This window comes from Microtus ochrogaster, chromosome 5, assembly GCF_000317375.1.
Source record: "Microtus ochrogaster isolate Prairie Vole_2 chromosome 5, MicOch1.0, whole genome shotgun sequence".
Taxonomy (NCBI): domain Eukaryota; kingdom Metazoa; phylum Chordata; class Mammalia; order Rodentia; family Cricetidae; genus Microtus; species Microtus ochrogaster.
In genome coordinates, this window is record NC_022012.1 from 49,651,121 (window position 1) to 49,664,048 (window position 12,928).

General features: G+C 37.8%; 1 protein-coding gene across 1 annotated transcript in view; it reads right to left on the reverse strand.

Annotated features, from left to right (window-relative positions):
* The window catches only part of Etfa (electron transfer flavoprotein subunit alpha), a 60,917-nt gene that overhangs the window by 36,449 nt on the left and 11,540 nt on the right, over positions 1-12,928 (reverse strand). Inside the window, exons 3-8 of the mRNA XM_005347391.2 lie at positions 11,731-11,812; positions 11,549-11,631; positions 5,463-5,562; positions 4,399-4,509; positions 3,682-3,783; positions 2,080-2,148 (exon numbers count right to left, since the gene is read on the reverse strand). Coding sequence (XP_005347448.1) covers positions 2,080-2,148; positions 3,682-3,783; positions 4,399-4,509; positions 5,463-5,562; positions 11,549-11,631; positions 11,731-11,812 — 547 coding nt within the window. The remainder of the gene's footprint in view (positions 1-2,079; positions 2,149-3,681; positions 3,784-4,398; positions 4,510-5,462; positions 5,563-11,548; positions 11,632-11,730; positions 11,813-12,928) is intronic.

Below are 12,928 nucleotides of genomic sequence, written 5' to 3' on the forward strand. Positions count from 1 at the left end.
AGAGAGAGAGAGAGAGAGAGAGAGAGAGAGAGAGAGAGAAAGAATTGGGTCTTGGTGTTCCATCTACTATGACAATCTTTTCATTGGTACATTTAGATCACTGACTTTCAAAATGGTTACGGACAATCTTGGATTGACTGGTATCTAAATTATTTGTTGCCCTTTTTCTTTATTATTTTTATCTTTTATACTTTCTGTGTTTTTTTTTTAAACTGGGCCTTTTATATAATTTACCTTATCTTTTTCACCCCCCTCCTTTTTTTTTTATAGTGACTGTGCTGGAGTTTGCAATTGACATCTTCTCTAATTGTACTTTCAAATTAACACTGTGCCACTTCAGGGTATGCATGTATTGCAGGATAGCCCCAAATCCTATCCCTGCTGTTCCCTGGTAGTATCTGTCACACATCACCTACCTGTGAGCAAGCATGAATGCTCTACAAATATAGAAGGAACTGACCACATTACTGTTTATTATTTCAACTACACTATTAATTGTTAGATTAAGTACATTTTTATTTACTTTCATGTCTTATGATCCTCTTCTTTACTCTCTTTTGACCCCTATTTTCCTCATTTCTTAAGAATTCTTTTTTTTCATTTATTTAGTTAACATTTTTTCATTTATTTTACATACTGATCACAGTTCCTCTCTCTCCCTCTTTAGCATTTCTTCTAAGGTAAATTTGCAACAGATTCCTTACTTTTTATTATTTATTTTGGTCTGAGTTTTCTATTTCCCCTTTGCTTCAAAGGATAATTCCAGGGTTACAGAATTCTAGGTTGCTGTGTTTTTTTTTCCTCTCAACACTTGAAGACTTTTATCCCATTCTCATTCACATGGTTTCTGAAGAAAAGCTGAATGTATTTCTTATCTTTGCTACAGCACGACCTTCTTTTTAAACTCCACTCTGTTTTTTTTCAGGATTTTTATCTTCACCTTTGACTTGTTATAGCTTGCAAATTATACACACACATACATTTGGTGGTTCCTGAGCTTCCTGGATCTTTGCTTGGGTGTGACGGGAACATGGGAGAACTTCTCGGGCTTCGCTGACTCAACACTCTGTTCTGTCCTCCCGCCTCCACATCACACCATTGGTCTTCAGTTGTAGTCACTTTTAGTTTACTTTCTGTCATTTTACTTATATTCTTTAGAGTTGTCCCCTAGTTTCTGGATATTTTATTATTTTCTAGCTCTTTTTTTTCTTTACGTTTTAGTTTTAACCATGTCTGTGAAATGCCCTCAAGTTCACAGATGCTTTTCTCAGTCTATCCAGTTTACTATGTTCATAAGATGTAGCCACTTCTGCGCCCATGTTTTTTTTTTTAATCTTTATCATTTTTCCCAGTTCTTTCTCAGCATAAAGAAAAGTACATTTATTTAGTAGTGTGTATATGTAAGTCATACAGGAATCAGAGCAAGTGAGTGTATTGGGGAATAGCTAGTAGGAGGTCTACAGTAGGCTTTGAGTATTTAAAAATCAAAACTAGATAGAGTCCTAAGATTTAGCAAATGTAAAACTGCCACATACACACTCTTTAAGATTTACTGAAGTAAATGATACCCCTTTACTGAGATGTTTCAGTATTTACTGGAGGACTAAGAAGACTACTTCAGAAAGAATGATTTAATGGTCAGGACATCAAATCATGAAAAGCCATATAAGTCAGAAAAGCAAGTATCTTATGTTTTCTCTCATGTAGAATCTAGATTTAAAAAAATAATGACATGGAAAGAAGAAGAGAAAAAAAGAGGAAGGCAGAAAAGAAGTAAGTAATCAGGGAAAATATGACCAAAATATGTTATAAACATAAAAATGAATAGAAATGCCACAACCAAATATTATTTTGTATAACTGATAAATGATAATAAAGTTAAACAATAAAGCTGAGTCAATAAATAAATGAAAGAAAAACTGAAAACCATAGAAAGCAAAATAACCTGAAGGTTTGGAGGACCTACATATATAAAGATATATATATATATATACATATATACATCATACATATATATATATATATAAAAATATGTCCAGCAAAAAGAGAACATCATGCTACAAAGGAAGATGCCTTTACCTGCAGCATGCAGTTGATCTGCCAGATCGTACAATAGCTTAAAGTTCTCTCCACTCTTCAAGCCCCGACCTCATTAAAAAAAGAAAAAAAAAATTAGGTATATACATGTTGGACTCTGCAAAATGTTTGCCATTTTATATGCTAAACTGAATGCCCATATTACAAACTGCCCAATTAAGCGTACTACCACCTCCTTTACAAAGCCTTTCCTGATATCTACGAAACAGTCAGCATTGCAGTTAATTAACCACATAAAGAGAACACTGTGATGTTTGCTGTTTCTCCACTATAATGGAAACACTTTAAGTCCAAGATGCAAGAACCACTGCTCTCTAGGTCACTGCTCTATCTGTGGTATTGGAAAACTCTTACTAGTACCTGGCAAATATTCCCTGCATGACCGACTCAAAGTTCCTGCTAGATTTCAAACTCCTTAAGAGCAAACATATTCTTTTTTGTTTTTATTTCTTCAGGAAATGGAAATGTATCAGTTCCATACAACAGATATTTCCTGAATGTACAAAACAATAAACAAGACAAACATCTTTGAAAAATATTAAATTGTTCCCTCTAAATACCACTGGAGCAATAGATGGCTGTTAGGAACATTAACTACTTCGTTTAATGTTTAATTTGAAAAAATTTTAAAATCACATCAAATCATTATTTTCTCAAAAACTCAGTCAACAAACTATAAAGGAGCATAATACACAAAAAGAAGTAAGTCAGGTCTTGACGTTAACTGTGAAGGGCTTCCCAAGTGTCATCCACAAAGACTTGCTTACTCTTGAAAGTCCTTGAAAGTAAAATGGAGCAGGCGATTTACACACAACTTCGAGATTCCAATCACTTTTTCCACAGCCCAAAAGCCGATCAAATGTCATTTAAAAGTCAAAACAAACAAAACAAACAAACCCCACAGATTTCTGTAAAACAAAAACACCACATGGCAGAGGTGTGGACTGAGATTTGAACCCTGTTCCACAGATGACATCAACAGATGTGTGCCAGAAAGCCCAAGTTCTGTATTATGGTCGTATTTTTATATTTCTAGTAAAATATGACTAATACTTACAACTTAACAACTTCTGACATTTGGAAAGAAAAAGTAAAGGGCTGGAGAGATGACTCAGTGGTAAGAGCACTAACTGCTCTTCCAGAGGACCCAGGTTCAATTCCCAGCACCCACATGGCAGCTCACAACTGTCTGTAACTCAGTTCCAGGGGATGTAACACCCATGGCAAAACACCATTGGACATAATATAAAAATAAATAAAAGTTTAAAAAAAACCCCACAATTGAAAGGAAGGAAGGAAGGACGGACAGACGGACAGATGGACTAGATGCTCCAGACTACAGACGAAGGAAGGAAGGAAGGAAGGAAGGAAGGAAGGAAGGAAGGAAGGAAGGAAGGAAGGAAGGAAGGAAGGAAGGACAGACCCAGACTACAGATTCAGCTCAGTAGTGTAGAGCTTGCCTACAATGTGCAAGACTCTGGGTTCCATCCCCAGCACCATCAAAAACTAAATAAAAGATTATGTTTTTTAAATGAAGTCTGTAGTGTATAGCTTATGCCATCTTTTAAATTATATTTCACTTACCACCAGAAACCACCACTTTGGCACCTGTTAGTTCTGGTCGATCACTTTTCGTCAATTTCTGATCAAGCCACTCTGATATTCCCACTGGCGAAGAACTTGGTGCTGCATACATTGATAAATAAAATTTAAAAATGAGAATGACTTCAAGTCATATAGTGATAATTATTTTTAAGACCAACAAATAAACATCCAATTCTAGGAAATTTAAGTACACATATTTTCATGTTCCCAATTTCATTTTCTTTAATTATAAAGGTTTAAGAAGACAAGATTCTTTTGGGAAATCATTTACTTCTCCTAAGTTCATCTACAGAAAACAAAATAACCCATTCTCTCAAGTGTTCAAATAAGATGCCAGACATGTTAAAATGCCACCCCTATTTTTACTATTATTACATTCTTCTATTATATTGACTCACTCAAATACCACATGAGGAAACAATAATGAAAGTAAAAGTCCTAATACAAGCATAACAGATTAATCTTAATTGATCCTCTCTCCTACTCTTTCAATCTACCAAAGAAATTATTCTTGTACCAAGAGGAAGCGAAACAGACATAAATTATAATTATTTATACAACCTTGGGATATGAGTCAGCTGAATTTTTACTTTGTACTAGAAATTAAATCAGAGGTTGTCTCTTATTTCTATTATAATCTACAGAGTGAAGAAATAAGAAATGCCAAGCTATCAAAAGGCTCAAATGAATACTTACCTTTTTCTGAACTGGCACTACCTCCACTTGTTGCTGCGGCTTCAAAAGATGTTCCTCGAACAGAAAACACCTTCACTTTCTCATCACACTTCACTGTACATAATGCATTTCCTAAAACATAAATTTTATTATAAAGAAGGAAGAACAAAAGTATTCCTCTCAGGCTCAGAATTTACTTTATGATGAGGCAAAAAATAATCATGGACCAATTGTTTCCTATGTCTCTTGTATATAGGAAAAGAGCACAACAGTGAAGAGCTTCACTCGGGACTACCTATACTCTGAATGTCTTTTAATGCACATGGAACTGAAAGCAAAGACTGAGAAAACTATTTTAAAAAAAGAAGATTTTGCCTTTCCAGGTACTACTTACAAAATATAGCTACTTAAACAAGAACTGAAAAAGGACCATAGCAACAGTCATGCTAATGTGGAAAGGGAAACCTTACAGGTCCCACTCCTAGACAAAGAACTACAGGCAACTAGTGACTAGTAAGAGAGGGAGAACTAGACTCTCCCAGGGATGGGCCCTTTCACTGCTTATCCAATATAACTGTCTATCCAATGAAAAGTAGCCAGCCCTGAAATCACATATACACATCTAAACTAAACAGACCCACCAGGTTGTATTTACATATTAATGCCTATGTGTATAACATAAAGAAAAAAATACCATCAATTTGAGAGTAAAGGGGAATGACACAAGGAAAGGTTAGAGGGGAGAAGTGATATAATTACATCTTAACTAAAATTCTAAAATGCATACATGCATACATACATACATACATACATACATATTGGATGGCAAGCTTAATCTCTATTAACCACTCAGGGGAAATCTCACTCCATAAACTCAAAGGCCAGTATAAAAGCACCACGCACAGGATAAATCAGATGGAATGCCATGTCATGCTACAGTAGCAATTTTGAACTAAAGCATTTCTCAGAAACCTTTAAGATGGTTCATTTAATTATATGGTTTGTTTCCAAATCTCTTTTTAAGACTGTATCCTCCCCCACCCCAAAAACCAGCATGCTGATTAATTATCTTCCTTGGGACCTACCTGCATAGATAGTTCTCACAAATGTATCAGGTGACTTGATCTCAATGATGTCAGAAACTGGGGCAACATCAAGTTTGGCTGCTACTCTGGGCAAAAGGTTCTAAAAGAAAAAGAGTAGTGAGCTACAAAAATGCAAGCTGATTAATACAATGACCAACAATGGTATCTTCTAATTTCCTTTAAAGGGAAGTGATTGTCTGTAGAAATTTTAATTCAAATTCAAATATTTTATACTTCACATGTGTCTTTGAACATGGGACATGAAGTCCAGTTTTTGAGGTAATCTTTAAAATTAAGTGCCTACCATTACTCTATGTTAAGAGTTGTACAAGATTTACAGTAATAAGCTGATTCAATCTGATAAATTATGAGATCTACTGCCCTAATAAATATCAAGTACAAGATGTGACAGTTATGGATCCCTGAATTTAAACAAGAGAAAGAGAAAAAAATCAGAAGAGTAAAATACTGGAAAAGAATTTATATATTTACTATAAGATATGAAAGAAAAACTTTCAGCCGTCATTTCAAACTCTGTCGAGGTCGGGCAGTGGTGGCTCACGCCTTTAATCCCAGCACTCGGGAGGCAGAGGCAGGCGGATCTCTGTGAGTTCGAGACCAGCCCCTGGTCTACAAGAGCTAGTTCCATGACAGGCTCCAAAACCACAGAGAAACCCTGTCTCCAAAAAAAAAAAAAAAAAAAAAAAATCAAACTCTGTCAAGTTCATGTTGCACAAATGAATCAATCACAGCAGCCTGAGTGTCAAACATCATGTGAGCAACAGAAACAAGCACACATGCTCTTGCTGACACAGGTACATAACAGTTAAGTAAACGCACGCATAACTTTGCTCTCAGTAGCCAGCGTCCTTAAGCAGGTCAAAATCTCCTTGTGTCTAGTTGCAATATAACGAGGGAAAGGGAGCTTCCACATGTCTAGTTAAAATTGCACTAAGGCTCTAGGGCTCTAAAGCAGAAGAGAGTCATTTTGTGAAGACTGAATTTCCATGTTTCTGGACTGAGGTTCTTTTAGATAATATAAGAAATTTTAAAAGTGGAGCACTGCCTTTTATCACACAATTAGAAATGCTGACCTCTACAGAGCTCAGTCAGTGGCACTTCCTGTTTCATGACACTGCTTCTGGCAGGCATGCTTTCAAGATAATACAACAAGCACTCTCTGTTCTGTACAGAGTCTCCCAAACTCCTCATCAATACCCCTCATTCTGTACTCTCCCACATGAACACACAATTACAATATATTAGCTGTGAGTAGCATGAATTTCTGTTGTAAAACCATTTTTAACATACATGTTGAATAACCCCTAAGTATCCTGAGGGTAGAAGGTTGTGTCTTATTGTGTTCCTGTCCTGTTTCTACTCAGTGACTTCATACTTTATATAAAGTAACTACAAGCACTGACAGAACCAGCTTCATGACTGCTAGAGTTTCTGAAGGAAAAAATTCTAATTTTCATTTTGTCATACCTGCACTAAACAGCAATTCTCTTTCAACCATGAATAAAGAATGCTGGCCTTGCCTGACAGTCGTGGTGCACGCCTTTAATCCCAGCACTTGGGAGGCAGAGGCAGGCAGATCTATGGGAGTTTGAGACCAGCCTGGTCTACAAGACCTAGTTCCAGGACAGGCTCCAAAGCTACAGAGAAACCCTGTCTTGAAAAACAAAAACAAACAAACAAAAAAGAATGCTGGCCTTGACTACTAAAAATACTAACCAATGTCAGTTTTCTTGCTTTTGTGGATTTTCCTCTTCTACCCTTCCCGCATCCCTATTTCCACTAGCCTTACACCTCCAGGGACTCTCCTTTCCCACTTTCACCTTAATGAGCTCTACATGCCCCCAACTTCCTAAACACCCTTCTTTCCTCTTGGAGTCCCCGCTCTACTTTCATTTCATATGACCTATACACTTATATATGCACATATAAACATTAAAAGCTAGGAACTGCATGCCAGAGAGAGTATGCTGTATTTGTCTTTCTGAGTCTGGCTCATCTCAATATAAGAACTTCCAGATCCATCCATTTTCCTGAAATTTTCAGTTTTTTACAGCTGTGTATGTACATTTTCTGTATCCATTTATACGCTGATAAACATAGGCAGTTATTTCCTTGCTGTGGTGAAAAATACACCAGTAAGAAGTGCAAGTACCTCTGTGGTGGCTATAGAGTTCTTTGGGTATAAGTCCAGGAGTGGTACAGCTGGGTCATATGGTCATTTTCTTTTTAATTCTTTGAGAAACTTGACTTCCATAAAGGCTTCACTAGTTTACACCCCACCTGCAGTAAATAAAGTCTCCTCTTTCCCTACATCCTAATCAGAACTCTCTGTCCTTTATTTTCTTAATGATGCCCACCTTGATAAGGATGAAGTGGAACCTCAAGGTTTTTGTTTTTGTTTGTTTGTGGTTTTCCGAGGCAGGGTTTCTCTGTGCAGCCCTAATTGTCCTGGAACTCACTTTGTAGACCAAACTGGCCTCAAACAGAAAGATCCACCTGCTTCTGCCTCCCAAGTGCTGGGATTAAAGGTGTACACTACCACACATGGCTGTAATCTCAAGTTTTAATTTGAATTTTCTTTCTGGTGAAGGAGGTTGAATATTTTTGACAAGCCATGTATTGAAAGCTTGGTTGCCAGCCTTTACAGCTGCTACATGTCAGACCCTTTAGGAGGTAAGACCTAGGGCACGATAGCTGGCATTGAACCTCAAAGGAGATACTGAAATGCTCACTCCTGTTTTTCTCCCTTTCCCTTCTCTCTACTATGAGATTAGTAACTATGTCTTCTCATGTACTTCCACCATGAGTCATAACCAGGAGGGCTCGCCACAGGGCCAAAGTGATAGGAGGAAGTGATGAATCCATGAACCAAAATACATTCCTCCTCATTTTGCTCTGATGTGGGATTCCCCTCTTTATGCTGTGAATATGTTTAATTACCACTGGTTAATAAAGAAGCAGTTTTGGCCTATGGCAGGGCAGAAGAGAGCTAGGCAGAAAACCTAAACAGAAAGAAAAAGAAAGAGAGAGAGAGAGAGAGTAAGTGGAGTCAGGCAGACGCCATGTAGCTGCCGAAAGAGAAAGATGCCAGAACCTTACCAGTAGGCCACAGTTTTGTGGTGATATATAGATAAACAGAAATGGGTTAATTTAAGACATAATAACTAGCTAGAAAGACACCTAAGCTGTTGACCAAACAGTGTTATAATTAATATAGGAGCTGTGTGACTATTAGGAGCTGTGCAGTCGGGGAACCAAAGAGCAGTCTTAGTCTACATTGCTCAGTTTTCCTTTCACAGTGACAAAAAATAATAAACACAATTCACAGGTTTGTCGCAGATCTACTTATAATCTCCCTGTGGTATTTCTCCTATGGACTTTTCCTGATCTCATTTGCATTTGTAGGCTACAGCACCAGCATCTCTTCTGTGACTCTTATTGCCAAGCTCTCATCTGTCACTACAGAGAAGTCAGTGCCAGGGTCATAGAAATTGGGAACTAAAACACAGCAAACACTGTTTCTTGGGCTCATAGTCTCGCAGATGAACTCTCATCAACTAAACTCAAAATTAAACCACCAGAACAGAAACAGTACTCTCAAAGACAGGATGATCCACAAAGACTCATCCATCAATTCTGAGGAGGGAGGTGTTAAAATTTATAATACCATGTGTCAGCAATTTAACAATATCTATCAACCATGTTTAAAGCACTGTCTTTAAACTTAGCTATTTCACTTCTTGAACTCTATTTTAAAGATATGCCAGCAAAGGCATACAAAGATGTATGTACAAGGATGTCTTCCTTGCAGCAAGTGACTGAAAACAACCTGCTGACCTTGACTAATATGGAATGCTATGCAGTCAGAGAGACAGATACATTATGAGCTAATATTTTCAAGAATATATTAAGCAAAAACTCCTAGTCACAAAACAATAAAAATATGTATGTACGTGCACAATTTAAAGACAACAGAAAGAAGCCATTAGTAAGGTACACTCCTGAAATAGGAAAGAGTAAGCTAAAAATAAGAAGAACAGAGTTACATCCTTGTTCTTCATACTGCTATATTATATCCAACTTTCTACTATGAGGTTATCTGTGTAGTTAACTTTCCTGTACTGAGGACTGAACCTGGCGCCTCGTGCACATGAATGAGTAGTCAAGGGTTCTATCTCCAAATCAGCTTCTATTCCGTGTGTGTGTGTGTGTGTGTACATGTATACATGTGTGCCATGTGTATGTGGTGCATGTACATAGTGTCAAATGTATAGATGGCCAAAGCAGAATCTTCCTTTATAGTTCTCCATCTTATTGCTTTGAGGCAAGGTCGCTCACTGAATCAGAAACTGACTATTTGAGTTAGGCTGGTTTTCCAGCAAGCTCACAGTATTCTCCTGTAACCAGCCTCCAGTGTTGAGGTTATAGGCACATGCAGCCATTCCCTTATGTGAGTGCTGGGGACTTGAACTCAGGCCCTCATTCTTGCAAAGCAAGTGCTCTTACCTGCTGAGCCATCTCTCTAGCCTTCTCCTTTACTTTTTATTTTGAGACAAAGTCTTACTAAGTTTCTCAGGCAAGCAGTGAATGCACGCCTACTGTCTCCACCACCTGGGCTTCTAAAATTATAGGTAAGCACTGGCTGCTCTTCCAGAGGGCCCAGGTTCAATTCCTAGCACTCACAAGGCAGTTCACATTTGCTTTAGTTACTTTTCTACTGCCATGATGAAACACCATGACCAAGACAACTTGTTTAAAAAAGCATTTGATTTGGGGTTCATGGTTCCAGAGGGTAGGAGACCATGACTATCATGGTGGGGAACACGACAACAGATAGGCCAGCATGGCGCTGAAGTTGAGAGCTCACGTCTCCTTCCACAAGCACAAGGCAGAAAATACTAATGGGAATGGTGTGGGCTTACTAAAACCTAAAGCTTGCCCCCAGTGACACACCTCCTTCATCAAAGCCACACCTCCTAATTCTTCCTAAACAGTTCCTCCAACTGAAGACCAAGTATTCAAATTTATGAACTTACAGGGGCATTCTCATTCAAACCATCACAAGTGTCTGTAACTCCAGTCCTAGGATATTTGATATTCTTTTCTGACCTCTATGGACACTACACCTACATGGTACACAGACATACATGTAGGCAAAACATGCATACATTTTTTAAATGAAAACAAAACAGAATTTAAAAAAAGGGAACTGGTGGGGAATTGAACTCTCGGGGTTCCATGCATGTAGGCCAACACTCTCTCTCTAAAGTACACCCTATCCTCACTGCCCTTTGTTCCATGTTCCCTTGATATAGATCGGCACTACTCATTTGTAATGGTTACTTTTAATTGTCATCTTGACACAATTTAGAATTACCTGGGAAGGGCTCTTCCTTGATTACATTAATTGGTGTGGGAAGACCCAGTCCACTATGGGTAACACCCATTCCCTGGTTTTGGGTCTTCAATTGTGTATGAGACTGTGGATGTAATATGACCAGTTGTCTCAAGTCCCTGACACTGTGACTCCCTGCCATGATGGGCTGTACCCTGGAATTTTGAGAAAACCTTTTCTCCCTTAAAGTTACTTTGTCAGGGTGTTTTATCACAGTACATATGATCAGATTATAGCTGTCTTTAAGGATATTTCAACCATAACAGAGTCATTCCCAAATCCCTTGATTAGACAGATTTCCTTTTGTATCTATCAGACATTCAAGTAAATCATCTCTTCAGATGAGTAACTAAACATAACATCTACAAACACATGCACAGAAATCAATTTAATAATAGCATTATCCAGGCCAAATTAGAAAACCTAGAAGTGAAAGGTTTAATAAATTATGACAAAATCCTGCAAGAATAGTTAGTCTGTGACAAAATTTAAAGATCTGGAAATGACATTTTAACAGAAAATTGGATAAAATCTTGAAAGAATATATGTAAATGTTAGCCGTACTCCCCTAGGTATGACCAAGTCAGGACGGGCTATCTAAACAAAGTCTACTATATTTCTGGCCCAGCGAAAGCTATCCTGTTCAGTGAGGTCAGACTCCACTTCTCACCTTTCCAAAAGCAGATGCTCCAGCACAGATGTGTGTGTAATTGAACTGCTTCTGAGTTTCCAAAATCAATGGTGTCAGCTCCTCTGAGAATTAAACACATTTGGTAAAACACATTTCATGCTATTTTTATGATCACATATTCAAACATAACAGTCGCTACATTTTCCACTGGAACACCTCACCTGGAAGGAGGCCTTTGTAGGCATCATGCTGGGCCACTAGAACTTTCGCTACACCAGCTACTTTACAGAGATCTTGGACCACCTGTGATAAAAAGGACGATTTCAGTACTGATGGAGGTGGCTTTGGGGTTTCAAAGCTCATGCAAGGCCCAATCCTCCCCCAACCAATCACTAAATAAGAAAATGCCCTACAGAAAACTTTATGTGGTACCCAGCATTTGGGAGGATGAGGTAGTAGGATCACAAATTCTATAAAACTGTAGGGTAGAATAATGTCCACTCTCACAAATCCAAAGGGGAAAAAAAAAAAAAAGAAAATGGAGAGGAGGAAGAGAGAGGTAAAATAAGATTTTCTCTCTGTATAGTAAGGTCAGAACCTACTAGAAGTGAAGGCAGAACTTCAGCATCATACTTGTTTAATGCTGACTGCACTTCATTTGGCAATAATTTCTCCTGAGACTAAGATTAACAATTCCTAGTAATAGAAAGAAATCTTCAATTACTGCCCACTGTTAAGATGGAATTTCTGCCTATACACAGATACTTATCTATAACAAAGTAAAGTATTTTCTTGTTTAACTTCTCATTTTTCCTGTTTGGAATCAGGAAGGGCTTCTGAGAAAGCTCTGATTACTCTGATTTTCCCTATACAGAAGGCAATTAGCATTCTCCCTTTAAAGTAACTTTAACATGAGTGGTTTCTGCTTATCAGTCTCATCTGCCATTACTGTCTTCCACTTGCTAATTCACTGATGAATAGGCTACAGGGTTGTGCCTTCAGCCCTCTTCCATAGACTATACGGCTCTGCAATATTCACTGAAAGGAGGATGCAGTGAAGAACCTGCCGGGCCAGGCGTTGATCAGCACAGTTACACTGTCTTACAAAGAGATGCATTGGAGTTTAGCATCTCCAGCTTCAAAAAATTTCCAATTAAGAAACCCACTTAATTCCAAAGTTGCTACACAGCAGCCTGTATATAATGTGGAACAGAATGTCCCATTGAAATAATTTTTACTGTCAAAACTTCAGTACTACACAGAATAATCACCTTCTGTTTATGATTAATAGCTAAAGAAAACAATATAAAACTAAAATCTGTCTACACTATTAGGCATTTTTTAAAATTTTTTTTTAATTTTATTTTTTTGGTTTTTCGAGACAGGGTTTCTCTGTGGTTTTGGAGCCTGTCCTGGAAC